The following is a 19,389-nucleotide window of genomic DNA, read 5'->3' as shown; positions in this document are numbered from 1 at the left end:
TATCATGCTTTTTACAACTACATGAATGTCTTGTTGCTGTGTGATTTATTACTATTACTGAAGGTTACTCGCCATTTTTGCAGCGATCTCGTATAGAAAACTATTCCGCGTGTATATAAAACAGGTCCGCGGCTCCGAACCATAGTAAAGGGACCTCTGGCTAATACGTCGGGTTCGTGTCGGGCTCGTAGCTGAAAACTAGCTTTACTTTGTTGTCTGGGTCAACTTTGCTAGCAGAGACAGAGAGAGGCGTTGAAAGGCTGCTCCAACGGAACTTATTGTTTCAGAGGAAAACACGAACACGGTGTACAGTCGAGTCTTAATAGCTTACTTACAACTGGGCTACACTGCCCATGAGGCTACATGCTTTAGGCCTATGCCTGTAACACTCTGCCTGATGCCTTCATATTAAATCATTTTTTGAACAATAATTTTTAAAAATATTTCTTCACGTCAGTATGCGGCTGCAAGTAGAGGTGACATGGGCCGTGAGATTGAGACACAGACATTAGAGCCTCTTAATGTGTGTTTTGTTTGGGTTTCCACCGGCGTGGAAACTAAACATAGAGAGAGCATAGCCGAACATATGAAACAGGAAAAGACCGCTGTGTAATCCCTTTATTTCAACAAAGTAACTGTATTCTGAATACCACCTTTTTAAATGGTAACTAACGGGATACAGTTACTCATATTTTGTATTTTAAACACGTAACGCCGGTACATGGACTCTGTTACTCCCCAACACTGCACAGGGCTGATGAAATCATCACTTATAGACTGCTTTTTGTCTATTATGAATATTTGTGGACAAAGTGTGACAAATATGCAAGAAAGTTAAAATGAGGGGAGCCAATACTGTGTGACAGCAGTGTAGCACAAGCACACACAGGTTTGTGCGCGCCTGAGCTGTCTCTCTTTATTTGATGAACAAACATATTGTATTTACAGTCCTGGTGATTTTTATATGTTTGTGTGAAAAACACAGTTCAGTGTTTTCCATGTGAAATGCAGCTTAACTTGAGTTTTTCTCTTCAGTGGGACTGACAAATGTTTGAGATGATCCTTTGTGGGGAGTGAGACTGCACAGAGTGTAACGTTAGCCTGACTCACTGACTGTGAAACTCTGGAAGGACCCTTTAATGCTGCAGTTTTCAGTGTGATTCATGTGTGTCTGTTTCTTCATGTTTGGCAAACGGGGAACAAACTTGGCAGGAAAACCAGAACCCCCCCCTGCCTTCTCAGTGTCCTCATCCTCCTCCCCCGCCCCCTCTCTCCTCCCCTTTTCTCTGTGTTCATATTCATTCAGACCTCTGTCGCTCAGACCATCACACCTCTCTGTCCTCTCTCTGCTCTCTGCTTTCTTCATCTCCAGGTCTCCCATCTGTCCCTGTCTCTCTACCATCCTCATCCTCACTCTGTCTTTCTTTGTCTCTCCATGGGAGTCATGTCCTCCCCCAGGTTCCTGTCACTTTATCTGCTTGGAGCCTTGCTGCTGCCGCTGCTGCTGCTGCCTGGTGAGTCTGTTGCAGCTGTTCTACTTCCTGTTCTGAATGTATTTGACATGTTTGCCCCCCCTCCTCACCCCGGCTCTGTTTGTATGTCAGGCTGAAATGAGCTCCCCTTCTGTCTGTGTAACAGGAAAAGTGATTGAGTAAGAATACAGCGGTGTCATGTGTTTTAGAGCCCACACTTCCTCTGTAATTGCACTAACCCTAACTCTAATATTCTGATGAAATAGTCACAGAAAGTAAATGAATCTTGGCTGATGCTGGAGTTTCTAACACACAGCCTACTTTTTTTAGACCAGGATGGAAAATGCAGCGACTGCTGATGTCTAGTTTACTGTCCTGCAGGGGATTGTTGCTCTGTGAGAAATCTGGATCTGATTAAAGCTAACAGAGCAGAGAAACCTTCCTCCTTAAAGCCCACTCTGTTCTGATTGGCTAACTTGTGGAAGCCTGCCGGGGGGCAGAACACAATGAAAGAAGGCTCCTTTCATGGCTCCTTTACTCTGATTGAACACAGAGTGGGTGCGGCCTCTGTCCTCTCTTTATGACATCATCCAAATTTAGCAGAAAAAAAAAGTCTGTATGCGAGCTGTTAGCTGACAGGGACTGCAGGTACATCCACAGACCTCGCTATTCCATGACCATCCACCACTGCATCCACCATACCTCTTAGCAGTAAATCTTACACCGCTGGAAAAGCTCTTTGTTCCTCCTTAAATTGAGCCACATTTGTAAGGAAAATGCATCTGTGTGCTGAGCAACAGAGGTGAGTATGGAAGTTGTGCCCATGAAAAATGGTTCACGCTCAAAATCCCTCCAATGTGGCTGAATATGATGCTTCCAGCCCACTGCTGAAAGCGTTGCAAGTTTTGGCCAAAACAGCTGGAAAAGTGACAGTTTTCACAAATGTTTGATTGCAGTTGTTGCTGCTGAGGGGGCCCAGCCAGTTATTAGGTTTTGGGGCACAATCACTTTTTCACACATGGAGGTTTGAATTTTCCATCTAAATAATAAACAGCTTCATCGTGTTTACTCATGTTATCTTTGTCTGATATTTAAATTTGTTCGATGAACTGAAACATTTAAGTGTGACAAACATAGAAAGAAACTAGGAAACGAGGCGGTACCTTACCACTGTACTTACAGGGTAACAGCTTTTGGTGGAGTCAGTGTGATGATGTGGGGAAAGCAAGCTTGTCATCACTGAAAACAATCTAAATGCAGAGATATCAATATGAGATCCTGCAGTCCCACATCTCCACAGTCTGTGCCTGAACTCTCTCCTCCACGATGACAACGCTCGACCCCACCGAGCAGATTTGTCCCAGGCTACAGTGGAGAGGATGGATCAGCCTGCCTGAAGTCCTGACCTCAGCCCTCTTAAACACTCGTGAGCTCCGAGTGTGCCGGTAGTGCCACAGTGAACAACACAAACCACACTGGCTGACTTGTGATGAACGCTGGCTGAACATTGGGGTTCCATCCACAGCCGTTTGTGACCAAGCTGGTCATTTAAGAGGAAATAAACACATTTTCTCAGCAATGTAACGCTGAGAAAGAAATAATCAACCAAACACAAATTTCCCTACATTTTTCTGCAAAGTTACTTCTAATTGAAATACTTTTGTGATAAAGTTGTGACAATTCAAACTTCCCACGGTCTGACAGCGCGATCAGAGACATCACCTTTGTGTCCTGCTGCTGTGAACTGACAGAGGCAGACATTAGTCTGTGTTAAAAAGGTCTGTAACACAAAAGAGATGGGCTGTGTGTGTGTGTGTGTCAGCTGGTCTTCATTTCCTCCTGTATAATGCACCTTTGTGATTGACAGGCTGCTAGAGATGACATACTTCCTGACTTCCTGTTTGGAAACAATTAATAATCCACCCCCACAGTTCCCATCCACCCCCACCCCCACCCCCTAAAACCGTGTGTGAGCTTATTGAAATCTGAGAAACAGAAAATTAAAGTCACATGTACACAGTCTGAAACACTCCTACAGACTCTCAGAGTCCAGGAGCCTCTGAAGCCTCATTCCCCCTCATCCACAATGACCGTGATACGTCCGGTGTCAGCGCATCATCGACCCTGACACTTGGTTTAAGATCATCATGAGTGTACTGGGTGTTTGTGTGCACTGTCCCTTTAATCCCGTGTAAAAGAGCAGGTGTAACATGTTGGTCGACATGGATCAGATCAGATCTGCCAGATCATCACAGGCTTGACCTCATTTGTTCTCCCACATTTACACCTTGAAGAGTTATTTAGAGTAAAGTGAGGACTCCTCTGGGCTGTAACTCAGGCAGTAGATCTGGTGTCCTATATATCCAGAGGCTAGTGGGTCGATCTCTTAAGTGTGCTTGAACAGTATGTTGAAACAGAGAGTCGGCCTCTTTTCTTTTCCAAACTGTCAAAATGGATGTTTGGTCAAACTGGCTGGAATCTCCAAATTGTGCACATCCTGTCCTGGTGTTGGTGTTGGGCTTCTGGCACTATTACAAATATGTAAATGCTCTTGTTGACCACAGACTTTCTATCAAACCCAGTGAAGGAGACCTAACAGGAAGTGTCCAGTTCAAACTCATTTCTTTTTTTTTTTTGTCTGTCCCATTTGGTTCTTTAGCCGTCAGAATTGTTGTCTGAAGACCAACAAGGATACCAAATGGATTTATTTTGCCAAATGGATCATCATGGCATTGCCGTATTGGTCCATTTGATCAACTTTTGTTGTTATTATTTATTTTATTTTCAGTTGTTACAGATGAGACAGACATGATTGGGGGATAGGAAAGGGAGAAAGAAAGAGAGGAAGGAAAAGAAAAACAGAAGGGAAGAGGGACAGTGAGAAAGGGCACTTACAAAGACAAAGAGAAAAAAGAATCTCCTGGATCACCTGTTGAGAGAAAAAGAAGAGAAAACAAGCAAAATAACAAACAAACAAAGCAACATACTAAACACAACACCATCACGTTAATCTAGCTAAGTGTGAACAGCAGTAAATACTAAATATTAAATGTGGTTGTGCAGCACGCAAGACAGACAGCGCACAATGTGCTTTGAAGTAGCAGCTAAGAAAGGTGTAGTTTATGTCTATGAACAGTTAACACCTGTGTGCAAACCTGTGTGGATCAGCGCGCTTGTATTCAGAAGGTTTCCCCATGTAACGGTCTGCTAGAGGATGTAGAGGGCCATAGCCCCGTTACAGTTACCGGCAGGGAGTGTGGTGAGGGGAGATAGGCCTCCACACTTTGGAGGGCCTGGGTGTTCCCAGAGAGGTGGAGTCTAAGACCTGACCTGACATATAGACACAGACAAACAGGCACACACAGACACAAACATGCATTCCCACCCTCATGCACACATATACAAATACTCAGCACTCACCCAACGTAGGGATAGACATACATGGACATGTACACACAATCATACTCCCCAAACATACTCTATACCCCGGGTCCAGGTACCCTCACCCCCAGAGGGGGAAAAGGCACCCAGACCCAAGAGATGTGACCCTTTCCCCCGGGGTGGAGGCAAGCAGACCGCCCCAGGCTCCGCGGCAGCAGGGAGGCCAATCGGACAGCCAACACCTCCTCCCAGCCCCCCGCCCCGATGGCTAGTAGAGAACGGGGGTGTGTGAAGACCCCATACCTCCCTCCTCCCGCTCATGTGTAGTGTTGCTGCGTGTTGTTCTAAAGTGCATTTAAAACAAGGGAGGGCATGGTGCTGCTGCCAGAGAGCAGCAGGTGTTAGCACGGCCCCTCCCGAGAACCCTCAATGTCTTCATGGATTTAAAATTGAGAGGTGGGCACCGGCGCCAGAGGTAGGGTTGAATACACAGACCGTCCACTGGACGCCGTTAACGTGGTCACCCTCAAGGCCCTATATATATGTGTGTGTTATGAGAGTGTGAATAATGTGGATGTCTAAGTTGTGGAATAAAATTGAGGCACAGGTGGCCAGAAGGGGACAGAGGGGGGGGGAATGCCTCCCCTGCACCCTGGTGACACACCCGCACCCCAAGGCTCTACCTGTGTGGGTGGGTGTGGTGGAGCGGGAAGAGGGAGGCAAACTCAAACTCAAACTCATTTCTGGAAGATTGATGGCTGCAGCTCTGAGGTGGAAACTTAACTGCAAAGCAGCTGTGCTTCCATTTGTGTGTTAATTAGGAACACCAACATCTCTGAGAATGCAGGCATCATGTTGAGTTTCTAATCAGACCTTCAGAGGTCAGCTGAAGGGTTTCGATCAGACTTGAGTTCCTGTCCTCATGTTTTGCATGTGTTTCAGAGGAAGAAGAAGGAAACAGTAGCAAGAGGAAGTAAATTCAGGATCAAGTGCAGTCCAGCAGCTGTTTTTATATTTAAGTAACTAAGTAAGTAAGTAAAATGTATTTATGTGGCGCTTTTCACAGATAAAAAAATCACAAAGTGCTTCACAGTAAAATAAGAGATGAATATAAAATATATAACAATGTAAAACAGAAAACAATTAATTAAAAGCTTGTCTATATAAAAATGTCTTCAGCTGATTTTTAAAAGAGTCAGTGGAGTCTGTACACGCTGCCTAATCACCACCAGCAGCCCTGATGACCTTAGAGCTGGTTTCAGCAGGTCAGAGATATACTGGGGAGCTTGATATACTGGGGAGCTTGATATACTGGGGAGCTTGAGCATGTAGGGTCCTACAGGTTAAAACCAACATTTTAAAGTGAAACCTAAAATTTACTGGCAACCAATGAAGAGAAGCCAAACCTGGAGTGATATGTGATCTTGTGTTTGTGCCAGTTAAAAGTCTCGCCGCAGCTTTCTGCACAGTCTGAAGACGATCTGATTCATTAAAAACAAGCAAAGAGACCGTTACAGTAATGCAAACAGGAAGAAATAAAAGCATGAAGAATCATCTCAGGTTCAGCCTCTGACACCAGCAGGCTGAAATATTCCTTAGGTGATAGAAACAGTTCAGAGATGCTCTCACCACGTTAAACTGTTGAATATGACACCGAGGTGTCTGAGGCTCGATTCAACAGAAGAGTCTAAGAAGCTGACATGCTGCCTGATTTCTGAAATCATGTTATCAGTAATCAAAGTTTCTCTTTTATGAGAGTTTAGCTGGAGAAACTGTCGTTTAACCATGGCTTGATGTCTGACAGGCAATTTATAAAACTCTTTGAAAGAACAGTATAAGTCAATGTCATCAGCACAGAGATGATTGGAGATATTTTTGTAAGGCCTAATGATTTTGGCCTAGTGGGAAAATATAGAGCAAAAAGAGAACTGGACCCAGGACAGATCCCTGAGGGACCCCACAAGGCAGACATCACAAAAACAGTAAAAGATCTTTCAGATAAATATGACATGAACCATTTTAAAACACCAGCAGTAATCCCAATCAGGTCCTTGAGCCTGTTTATCATGATGCTGTAATCTACAGTATCAAAGTGAGTCCAACAGAACCAGGACTGTGTACCCTCCATAGTCTGCAGCAAGACATCATTACACACTTTAAGTAGAGCCGTTTCAGTGGAGAGCGATTAAAGAAAACCAGACCTGAAAACATCCATGACAGCAGTTTTCTCCAGGAAAGAGTTAAGTTGTTTTGCTACTGTTTGGAAGAGCTGGATCCAAACGAGGTTTTCGTTAACTAAAGTCCTGTGTAGATGTCGACCTCTACAGTGTGTTTCCATGAGAAACAAGTTTCTCCTTAATCCAAACTACAGTTTGGTTTCTGGCTCCTGGCGTTATTTTGGTAAAAAGCCTGATATTCATCAGATGACAGCAGATGGTTTTGTTTTTTCCCACGACTGGCCAATGAGAAACAAAAGCTCCTGATGTGTGAAACTCTGTCTGGTGACAGCCACACGCTGTTTATACAGATCACTCTTAGAGGACTGAACTTGTGACAAAGTCAGTGGATTTAACGAGCTGCAGAGTGAACAGGAAGTGAAGTTTTATTTGTGTTTGTGGAGATAAGACTCTGAGACTCTTTCATGAATCAGTTTGATGGTGTTCAGACAGTGAGCAGAAACCTTTTGCCAGAGAAACTCTGGGCTCAGCTGATGTATGTGAGGGAGGAAGAGGAGCATCCTTGGGGACCAGGATTCCCACCAGAATGTGACTGAAGGCTTTTCTCATCGCTTTTCCCTCTGCGATTGGTCCTCTTATTGTCAGCGCCTCGATCCACCTGCTTCAGTGGCACAGAGCGGAGAATCAGCGCCCCCTGCTGGTTGTGTCAGGGTGCTCATGTATACACACATGCTTGCATGAATGTGTGTGAGTGCGTGAATGAGGCAAAATGCTTTGAGTGCTCAGGTGAAGTAGAGAAGTCCATGTTTTTAACTATGACATCCAAATCTGGGCAGACCACAAGTCTTATTCTGAGACTTGTTTTCCCATCTTTCCCAACTTTCCCGACTTTTCCTAGACAGAAACTCAGTTTTGAGATTTCCCAACAGCACAGAAATCTATATTTCATCCCTTTAAAAAAAATGTTTAAAAACCTTCCTGTATGCTGAATATCCATGTTGTTCCCACATTGATGACCTTCACATGACTTGCTTTGATTTTCCAACTCTTTATGCGTTTTCCTCCAGATGGATGATCTAAGAGAAGTTTGTCCTTCTTTGTGGTAAACATGTTTTTCTGTGAGACCCCCTCTGCTGTCTGCGCATGCTCAGCCGTGTCCTGTGCGAGGCTTGTGGTTGTCGGACGCTCCTTGATGATGTGTCTCTTCACACGGCAGCGTTTCTGGGATGTTTGGAAGAAAAGTCCAAAATCTTTCAGCTGTGATGGAAGCTGCAAACTTTTAATTCACACAGTGAAAAACTTTAAAGCTGTCTTACTATTAATGTTCCAGCTTATTATATTTTAAGCAGTCTGAGAAACAACCCCAGCACACCCTTCAGGCCCTGTTTATAACCTGTGGTGACCAAAGTTTACCCAGTCGCATCGTTTTGGGCTCACGTCTTTGTTACAGAAAGCAGGAAATGTTACCAGTGAGTTCAAAATCTCAGAGCAGCATCTGAATCTCATGTCAAAGTCAAAAGTCAGCACTGTCTCAGTATGTCTGGATGCATGCTCAATAAACCAGGAAAGAAAGCTGATCAGTATCCAGGTGACTTCTCCAGTCTCGCCTGACTGAGCCAAGGTTAGCTGAAGACAGTAATGACACCAATTCAAACCAAAACCACGATGATGACAGCACTGTTGCCTCACACCAAGAAGGTCCTGAGTTCAGTTCCCCCATCAGGTCTTTCAGTGTGGAGTTTGCATCTTCTCCCCGTGTACTCCGGCTTCCTCCCACAGTCCACAGACATGCAGTTAGTGGAGTTAGGTTAACTGGAAACTCTAAATTGGCCATAGGTTGTCTCTCTGTGACAGACTGGTGACCTGTCCAGGGTGTACCCCTGCCTCTCGCCCTGTGCTAGCTGGGATAGGCTCCAGAGCTGCAGCTTTCACTCATTTCTTGAATAAAATGACCTGTTAGATTTGGTAAAGTTTTCCTTGAAGGTTAAACTTGTTCTGCACCTGTGCAGTGTTAGACAACATACAGCATAGCTCAGACACCACCGCTGTGTGATTTAACATTACGTTTACAGTAAAGCTCACAGCTGGAGAAGGTCACTCTTGGAAATGTTAATAACTTGAAACAAGGTGCGGCAAAAGTGGCGTCCAGGCTGTACGAGAGCAGATAGATTCATAACAATAATACGTCTGTGAAAACATGCTGAGGCTCACATCTGAAGACAAACACTCCCCACAGTTTCTTCTGGAGGCCAGTGGAGAAATAACTTTGATGCATGGAGAAATGGAAACAATCCAAAACTCTGAAAATATGAGACAACTCCTCAACGGAGCTTCACGGGGTCAGAGAGTCATATTTACTCCAGTCTGCTCCGTCAGATGCACTTTTTACAAACTTTAACAGTTATCCAGAGCTCATGGAGCATTTCTTAGAGTTTCCTGTTTTAAATACATACAGAATATGAATCTATTAGATTATTTAAGGTCAGCTTTACCAGCTGCAGCTTAGTGATGGACAGACGAATGCTTCTCTATTTATAATCAAGTCAAACTGAAACTTGTGATGTTGAAACGGTCCCTATAGCTCATGTTTTTCATTGGGCATGTGGTATGTGGTAATGTGATGCAAGATTTTTATATGATTTGAGAGACATACAGACGGTTTGTTGTACTGCTGTTTGGGCCTGGGGGGGGGGTATTATTGCAAGAAAACAGAAACTACAGATCGATTCAAACCTTCACAGAGCTCAAAATACAAGGAAACAAGATTAAATTCAAGTTTTCTAAGATAAATCAAATGCAGAGCTTCATTTTGCTTTATATTTTTTTCTCTCTTAACACAATAGGATATAAAAAGGATAAAATAATCACAATGTCATATTACAGCTAAAGAAAGCATATTAAGAAATTTGTTTAAATCAAATCAAACTTATACGTGTACCTTATGAAAACTAAAAATGTATATATGTATTTTTATTTTATTAAATTCTTTCACAATTAAAAGAAATGAAAAAAAGAAAAACATAAATTTGAAACAGTCTAAAGTGGAAAATGATTATTTTGAATATTTTTCTCCTGATCGTTTGTTTTTCAGAGAACAGCGTTAGTCTCAGTGTGAAGCTCAGCTGAAGCTCTGCAGAGGAACTTTCACCCTGTAACACTGAAGCTGTCTCAGAGACAGACACTCATGCATCTGCATTTTGTTCTCAGGTTCTTGGGCTCAGCATTATGATGATTTCACATCATCTCCAGATTACGACTCTGACTACAACTCCACCTTTGAATACAGCTTCTTCAGTAAGTTCCTCTTAAGTTTCTTCACTAACAAAAGAAAATTATTTCTCTCCCACAAGGTCGCTGCGTCTGAAAAACACCGAGGTAAACCAGGCCTTTATATTTACTCTTTAATTACAGTTAAATTAAAGTACATATGAAGTTAATTTAGACTCTTCATTATTGACATGTTGTTCTCTTAAGTACACAAACACAGTCGGTCATTGTAGTGACATTCTTCAGCTGTAACTTTACCTTGATATCAATACTGCATGGACTGATGTTTAAATGACATCACTGTTTGTCAGTGTGACACGTGCAGCCTGACAGGGCAGCCCAGTGGAGGCATGCTGAGGGTCTATAATGGTGGGCCACAATATTAGCAACAGTGTATACAACATGTACAAATATGCAATAAACTGAGTTCTCAGTCGCATATTTGTTACACTTGCATGTTTGAAATGATCCAAGTAATCTACAAAAAAGGTTTCAAGATTCATCAACTCAAAAACTAAGAAAAATGTATCAAATCCAACATGGAATTAAACATTTTATTACTTCAAATCTGCAGCCCATTAGTCATTATTATTATTACTGTTTCCAGTGAAACGATGGGAGGACGCGGTGATGCACAGCTGATGGATGTTTGTTGGTGTTTGCAGGTAATACGAGCAGCGAGGACCTGGACAGACTTATGGAACGCTTCCTCGATCCAGAAACTACGGAGGACACTGGAGGACCAGAGGAGGAAGTGACTGTAACCATGGTGATTACAAGAAGAACAACAGAGGGGGTCAACGCTCATAGCACTGCACCATTTCCTGTATGTTTGGTAAGAGCGATTATTGAGAGGCGGGGCCCGACTGTGACTGAAAATTGGCATTTTTGGTGATTATTGAAGCAGATTTGAATCAGGTTGGTACAGTTGTTGCTGGGTTAGAACATCTTAGTTGCACTGTGACAATTAAAGGTCACCCTTTAGCTATTAGCAGTAGCTCATGGTCAAAGCAGCCATTCACTTTACCTGAATCCTAGAATCTCTCCCCTCCTAATTATGTCCCTCTATCTATTTTCTTACTGCTTTAAATGAACCTTCCTCCATGTCTCCCTCATCCTGTTGGGCCTGCCTGTAAAATGTGAAACAAAGTGACTTTTATAAATATCCTTATTTATCCAGTTTCTCTTCTGAACAGAGCCAGTTCACAACAGCATCTCTTTAAAGTCTTATGCTTATGATAATGTGGTGATACTGAGCCAAAATCACAAGTATTCCTTTGTTGCTGAATCCAGTTGAAAAGTATAAATGAATTATGTATTTTAATGTTGGCTTAACAAACAGCTTAATTGTTTTCTCATTTCAGTGGCTCTCATACACCTTCGTAATTTTCAGCTTCGCCACTTCTTCCACACTAAGGGTGTGTGAGTGCACAGCGTAGGTAGTGGAGGGTCCTGTTGTTTTGAGAGATTTGATTAGACAGTACAGTATCAGTATTGAAAATGAGTGACGGGCTGTGCATCCGACCTTCAATTGACCCAACTGTGCATCTACCTACCGGGAGAAGCCCGGTGTTCAGAGATATTGATCATGTTCTGAGGAAAATGAACTCTTTAGCTTCTGCTGAGCTCCTTCATGATTCCTCAGCTCTGGGTTTGGATCGGAGCTGCAGGACCTGCTGATCCACATCCAAGCTGAGCTCTGCTGGTATTTATAGATGTGCTGACTGAGCAGCTGCCTGCAGACTGAGCCCATCTGCTTTGTGTAAAAAAGAATAGGTCTGTTCTCTGCTGGCACCAACAAACACAACGCTTCTCAAATCCGTGAATAAAAACAACTCCAGTGCAGTAAAAAAAAACAGAGAAGAAGAAAAAAACAGCAGAAACAGGACAGCAAAGTTCATGTTTAAACATTACATAGAGCTGATCTGAGGTCTGCTGTTCTTGGTCTTGTCAAGTTCACTTTGGTTGAGTTCCAGCATTCATTAACTCACAAAAGAACCATAAATCTGCACCACAGAAGAAGAAACGAGTTCACAAACTGCTGTTGATCTCTGAGGAAAAACATTTCATAATCCTGCCTCTGTGTCCCCGTCAGGTTTCTGTGGTCAGGCTGAAAACAAAGTCTCTGCAGAGCCTCATGGTTGACCAAAACCTGAGTCAAAGCCAAACCTTCAGGTTTAAACTCAGAAAACCACACACGGTTTCACTTAACTCCCAGTTTATGAATTAAACAAAATTTTTAAAATATGTTTCTCTTCCACTGCATGTCTGTATCCTCCATCTTTGGTCCACTGAGGGGTTGTTTTGTGACGTCTGGTTTTTTGACGTCCTCTGAATGTCTGCTGTTGTTGTCGGTAGGACCTCCGTGTACGGGCTCTAAATAGTCCAAATTTGGTTGTTGTACAAGTCTTTTTAAAACTGAGACACCTTTTAGACATCGTGTTCATAATGCTGCTACATGTATGTAATCCACAGTGATCTGCAGACAGCTTTCCAAATGTGCACAAAGAGCGTCGAGCAGATGTCCAGTTGATGAACAAACCTCTCAGACTTTCTGTCACAACGTCTCTCAGAGCAGCGACCATCACAGCACCATTCACTCCCTCTGACAAGGCTTTTCACAATAAAACAGGATACTTAAAAATGAACCTTATATAATGCAAATGCTCTTTTAAACTTATGAAACACATATTTTAATAAATGACAATTGTAACCTGGTTACAAACAAATAAGCTGATTAACTAAAATAAATAAAACATTTAAAGAAAATCAGTAAAATGTAAAATAACCAAAAATGATCCACATGTACTGAATGAATCAACAGGCTAAGATATAGTTATCCATGTTCATGTTGATAACAACAATGTTAACATTTGTAAATTAAAAAATATTGCATTTATTAATCATGTACATTTCCTGCACCTCTCCACAATGTCCAAATAAGTGTCCAGGTTGGGTCACTGTTGGACGTCCAGAACTGGTCATGGACCGACAGACCCAATATAGACCTGACGTCCAATGTCCAGTGGGTGAGCTCTGCCCTAGGTCTCCCCTCCTACAAAGTCCACAGTCTGTGATTTGTGCTCTGATTTGTCTGGATCAGTAGAAACATTTAAATCAGTCAAACGTTATTCATACAGCAGCTTTAACAAAAGTCCTTCAAAGAGCATTACGAGTGACTGCTCAGACGTAAACGGTAAAACAATTACAGACAACAACCAGCAAAGAAGAAATAAACATAACAGTAACAATGCTGATCATATAAATACAACCTCAAAAACAGCAGCGATGTGGAAAATACAGTAAACTTCTATTTATTGGAAACAAACCAAAAGTGACACCTAGTGGTTTTAACAGGATATGACATCAGATCGCTGCAGACCTTCATGTGAAACTATGAGAATAACAACTCTTCATTATTCAGAGCAGAAGCATCACAGTGCGGCACAAACAGAGGAGACAGAGATCTCTGTTCCTGTGTTTCATACACAACCATAGGATGAAGCTTTATTAGCACAACAACACCAAACAGAACTCCATACTGTACATTAATGCCACTGTTTTGCACATGTCAACTACCGACCTCTGTATATTTTATATATCTTATTTTATTGTTTACTCTATTTCATTTGTAAAATATGTATATATACACACTCACATACACACACACACACACACACACACACACACACACACACACACACACACGTAGAGAAACATATTTAGTATACACATCCAGTAATGCATATACTCTTATATATTGTACATATATTTATTACTTTCAGATTTAGCCATTCTTATATTTTGCTTTTTTTTACGTTATTGTATTTTTGCACAACTCTGTTGCTTGTGAAGCTCGCACACAAAAATTTCACTCTCATGTACTGTACCAGTGTACCTGCACATGTGACGTGACAATAAAAGTGATTTGATTTGATTTGAGAAACAGTGACAACATGTCACTAACTGGTGCACCAGTCTCAGTCACAGTGTGGTTCACACTCAGTATAGAACAAACGGTTATAAATGAACATTAAGAACAAGAGATTCAGTTTTATTTATTCAGCATCAAACCACAACAACAGTCGCCTCGAGGTGCTTTTGACTGTAAGGTAGAGCCTACAGTCAACAATTCTACTACTCTCAGTTCTATAAATATCAACACTTCACCGAGTTCTTCTGATTCCTCAGAGGCATCCGATGGAAGACAACACACTGCTCAGTAGACCGTTTAACACTTTATTACTTCTAGAAGGGAGATGCGTCCTGCATGACACGTTGCCGCAGATCTCAAAATGGTGATGTGGCCCTTTATTACAGGAGCTCTGTCATTCTAGTCTAAACAACAGTGTCTCAGTAACTTTCCACTACAGATGGTCCCCTCTATCTGCATTTTCCCAGGTGAGCGTGAGTGAGAGTCTGCAGCTTTCTACTCCCCAAGGACACATGGTCTCATGTCTTTATTTTCAGGGCTGTGTCCACTTAATACTACTCTATATAACTTTATAACACTTATTAATAAAAAAGCATAGATTACTGAGGCACTGAAAAATGATTTATTCCCAACAGTTCCCATCAGTTATTTTACATATAATCACAGTAAACTAGTAATAACAAAACAACTAACAAGGTTTATGGTCGAACTTTCTAACAAAAACAATAAATATGTTGTCAAATGTCACTTATGACCCACTGAAGATGATGATGACGACTATTTAACCATTTACAAACTGATGATGTGTTTACTGTCTGCAGGAAATCAGGACACTGATCTGGACTCTGATGATCCTGTTGGTCCTGCAGCAGCTGCAACACATAATGTGAGCCAACACACACACGCACACACACGCACACACACGCACACACACGCACACACACACGCACACACACGCGCACACACGCACACACACACGCACACACGCACACACACACACGCACACACACGCGCACACACGCACACACACGCGCACACACGCACACACACACGCACACACGCACACACACACACACACACACACACACACACACACAGGTTCCCTGTTTCAGATCATTTAAACATTAGAACCAAACTCTTCACAACAGGATGAAGATCTCTTTGGGATCTGGTGGCTTTGTGCTGATTATCTGGAACATGGCAGCTTTGGACTGCAGCGTAATAATTAAACCATCGTAATAATCCAGAACATGCAGAGTTAAAGCTGAAGTTTCCTCAGTAAGAACGATAAATGTGGCTCAGGTCCGATCCCGGTTCAGTTAAACCTGAAACTTTTTGCTGTTGGAGTCATAAAAACAAAGACTTCATGGAGGTTTTAGCTTTAATAATGAATCCAAATGTTACAACAACTTGATAAAAAGTTGGAACTGTGTCTGACAGATTTTGTGTTTTTAGGATTTAAATCTAAGATTCTGAGTGTGAGTCTGACATTTCCAATGATTCAATCAGATAAAAGTTGCTGAATGAAAGTTTGTCTGCTGTCAGGAGGAAAGGTTTTCCCGCTTCTTCTTCCATGTGGAGTCTTTTGTTCCTTTTAGTTCATGAATAAATGAAAATCATAGAAATGTCAGATTTTCTACTTTTAGTATTTTCAGCTTCCACCGGAGCTCCTTTGTTTAACGGGCTGACCACAGGAAATATATTTATCCAAAGCATGTTTCGGTAATTATATGCAAATTATTTAAGTTTCCAGATTTGTTTGGGCTGACTTTGCTCTTTTCGGTGACATGTGTGTAATTTTTAATATAGTTGATTTATGGCCCCTTTTAGATTTGTCAAAACATAATATGTGCTTAAACATGGAAATGCACAAATTTCAGTCTAAGTGAAAGTTGCTGACCAATCAGCTTCTGTTGTCACAGCATGAATGGATGGAAACAAACATTCAGGCTGTAACAGTTGCTCTTGTGGCTGTTGTAATGCAGTGTATGGTGGCGCCGCTTGTGTCATGGCTGGTAGGTCACCCCCTTTTTCTTCTTCTTCGTTAAACCATCTCTGATATGGATTCCTCTGTGTGTAGGTGGACTAGTGTGCTCTCGAGTAAGGTGTGGTACACTGAAAAAAAGGGATCAGCCAGCTCTTGGATTTATGTAAGCATCTTGCGTGTATTTAACACAATTGCCTCATGGTTTAAAGTTAAGTGTAACTATATAGTGTAGAAACTACATAATATGCAGAGCGGGTAGATTAAATTGTTCATATCATGTTCGAGTGAAGTAAGTCAATGATATAGCAATGTTAAATCTCGCGACACCGCACAGGATTTCAGTCTCGCGTGCTTTGGATCGTGGTTTGAGGAAGGCATCTATCTCGGTCAAGTCGAACAGCTCTACTGTTTTTTGGTATACTGAAAGAAGTAAATTGGGTGGTTGTTACATTAAAAAAGTCTACCTTGTAATTTGAACACAAAAATTTCATGTTTCTATCTTGAACTTAATTAAATCATGTAGGATCTGTACGAAATTCAACAACTTAATTTGTTCTTGTTGAGATGACCTGATACAATCTAGTAAGAGTGGTTAGTTGCTGGACTCATGAAATTAACAAGATCACATGAGATTTCAAACTGCAGGAAAATCACTGGAGTTATAAGAGGCAGACAACGACACACACTCCACGTGTATGCTATCACTATTTATTGTGATTTAACCTGTCAAGGACAAAAACATAAAGAAAATTCTGCATCAAGCCTTGAAATCATAGCTTTCCTACTTTTGATAAGCCTGGATTGGTGGCATGGTGGTTAGCGCTGTTGCCTCCCAGTAAGAAGATCTTGGGTTCAAATCCACAATCTGGTGCAAATGGTTGTTTGTGTCTATGTGATAGACTGTTGAGCTGTCCAGGGTGTACCCTGGCTGGTAACCTATCACTTCAGGGTTATGCCCCTGCAACCAGGATAAAGATAGGAGGATGGTAGATCCATTCAATTTTCATGGTAACCAGACTCTAGACTTTGAACATTATGAAGACAACATGTAGTATTTAAGTAATCAAGTAGTACTGGGCTAAAAGTTATTGAATAGTGTTGAAATATAATGACAAAATTGTGAAGCATTAAAATATTCCAAGAGCTCAAGTTACTTCATCTAAACATGTTTCAATTGTGTTTTATAAACACAAAATGCACAGGTTTATTGAATATCAATAAGATGTGTTGATTGAACTCATTTGTTTAAGTTTCTGCCAAAGCAAAACATTTGTGTGCAACCAATGTCCACTATTGAGACAAGTAAATCCAACATGGCCTTTTTTTCAGTGTAGAGCTGGCTGTTTTATTTGTAATATTTCAGACAAGCGAGTACTTGGAAAGTTAGAAGTCGTGGCTCATTCGCTGTCCACCTGCACACCTCCACGGCTGGCTTCATCTCCACCACACGTCACAAGGCGTTTGGTTTTCTTTGAATTTGCACAGTTTGATGTTTGATTTGATGTTTTTCATGTTGCAGCTGGTGACAGGTGTCGAGTCGAGCCCCTCAGCTCCGTCCTCACTGAACATGGCTCCTCATGAGCACGGCATGGGAGTAGGTGGACCAATCACAGAGCTGAATCATTTCAGAGAGAGAAAGTTTGCAGACACACGCCTGGAAGATTTCACTACATGGTGACATTTTTATTATGTGTAAAGACGTTTTTTAATGGAACTGCTGATTAAGCCATACTTTAGAAATGATGTTTATATTTGTAATAAAAAGATGTTTTTAAAGACAATATGAAGTTATTTTGTGTCCTTATTGTGCAAACAAACAACATAAGTGTTTGTAGTTGAGTGCAAACAATCACTGTGTTACAGAATAAACATGTTCATGGATGGGGTCAGCGGGGGCCTGCAGCATATCCCTGCTTTCATTTTGTTCTCCAAATCATAAGTGTTGTTGGCTGAACTGTGAAACGTCAGCTGAAAGATTTCTATTACAACAGAACCGTCACTGTGCAAATGTTTGCATCTGTTCATGTTCAGGATCCAGGAGCGGATTTGGATCCACAGTTTAATCATACATTTATTTTACTTGCGATACATTTTTGATTGTGCTGTTTATAGTTTTCCTCTAAATCCTGTTTGTTTGCATAAAAAAGACACAAAAGTGACAGAATAAAAACACGATTGTATGAATGAACATATTTGCAGATACATTTATATATAAACATATTAAAGATGAAGTATTTAAAGTGGACCCCAGCATCCTCCATGGTTACAATCATCAGTTTGTCAGCGACATGTTTGATTGTTTATTTGGATGTTTGATCTTCCTGTTTGAAAAAACAAAACTGCAGTCCCATCGACAACATGCAGAAAATTATTTTTATTAAAAAAAGAAACATTTTCCAAAACATTTCAGATCTAGCAGCAAAATAAGTTTGACAGAAAATCAGCATGAAGAAGAAAACACCTGGACTTCTATAGGTTTGTGAATGTGTCAGCTCGCATCCAAGAGGCTTCCTAGTAGCGGTAGAGACGAAGAAGACGGCCATAGTGATAGATGTAGCAATTCCCAATGACAGCAACATCAGGAAGAAGGAACACGAGAAGCTGGAGAAATACCAAGGGCTCAGAGAAGAGCTGGAGAAGACGTGGAGGGTGAAGGTAACGGTGGTCCCCGTGGTAACCGAGCACTAGGTGCGGTGACTCCCAGCAGAGTGGCTCCAGCAGATCCCGGGAACAACATCGGAGATCTCTGTCCAGAAGAGCGCAGTCCTAGGAACAGCTAAGATACTGCAGGACCCTCAAGCTCCCAGGCCTCTGGTAGAGGACCCGAGCTTGAAGGATAGACCACCCGCAGGGGCGAGGGGAAAGAAAAAAAAAAATCTATATATATATATAGATATCTATATCTATATATATATATACATATAGAGATGTGAACATGTAGAGATGTGTCTGCTACTGGAGCTCTGTGTGGCATCTATCTGGGCTCTAATCTGAGGCTGGTGACTCAGATGAATGTATCCTCAGCAGCAGAGGTGAGTCTTGGTCTTCCTTTCCTGGGGCGTCCTCATGTGAGACAGTTTCATCGTAGTCTTGATGTTTTTTGTGACTGCACTTGGGGACACATTCAAAGTTTTAGCAATGTTGCAGACTGACAGACCTTCAGTCCTTAAA

At 41.8% G+C, this 19,389-nt stretch overlaps 1 protein-coding gene across 1 annotated transcript; it reads left to right on the top strand.

Moving 5' to 3' along the window:
* Window positions 1-1,307: 1,307 nt before the first annotated feature.
* si:ch211-191i18.2 (uncharacterized protein LOC564095 homolog) lies at window positions 1,308-18,458 on the top strand. The gene is made up of 5 exons (XM_065469985.1): window positions 1,308-1,514; window positions 10,238-10,324; window positions 10,963-11,132; window positions 15,053-15,117; window positions 17,738-18,458. The coding sequence occupies exons 1-5, from the start codon at window positions 1,436-1,438 to the stop codon at window positions 17,742-17,744; spliced, it is 408 nt and encodes a 135-aa protein (XP_065326057.1). The 5' UTR covers window positions 1,308-1,435; the 3' UTR covers window positions 17,745-18,458.
* The last annotated feature ends 931 nt before the right edge of the window (window positions 18,459-19,389 follow it).

The sequence above is a fragment of the Pelmatolapia mariae genome, linkage group LG22 (assembly GCF_036321145.2).
Source record: "Pelmatolapia mariae isolate MD_Pm_ZW linkage group LG22, Pm_UMD_F_2, whole genome shotgun sequence".
NCBI lineage: Eukaryota > Metazoa > Chordata > Actinopteri > Cichliformes > Cichlidae > Pelmatolapia > Pelmatolapia mariae.
This window is presented reverse-complemented; position numbering and strand designations above follow the sequence as displayed.

Bases quoted from the DNA above. Each gene is read 5' to 3' on its own strand.
- si:ch211-191i18.2 (XM_065469985.1), top strand. From the start codon at position 1,436: ATGGGAGTCATGTCCTCCCCCAGGTTCCTGTCACTTTATCTGCTTGGA. The intron at 10,325-10,962 runs GTAAGTTCCTCT...TGGTGTTTGCAG, and splicing joins CTTTGAATACAGCTTCTTCA to GTAATACGAGCAGCGAGGAC. The intron at 11,133-15,052 runs GTAAGAGCGATT...TACTGTCTGCAG, and splicing joins CACCATTTCCTGTATGTTTG to GAAATCAGGACACTGATCTG.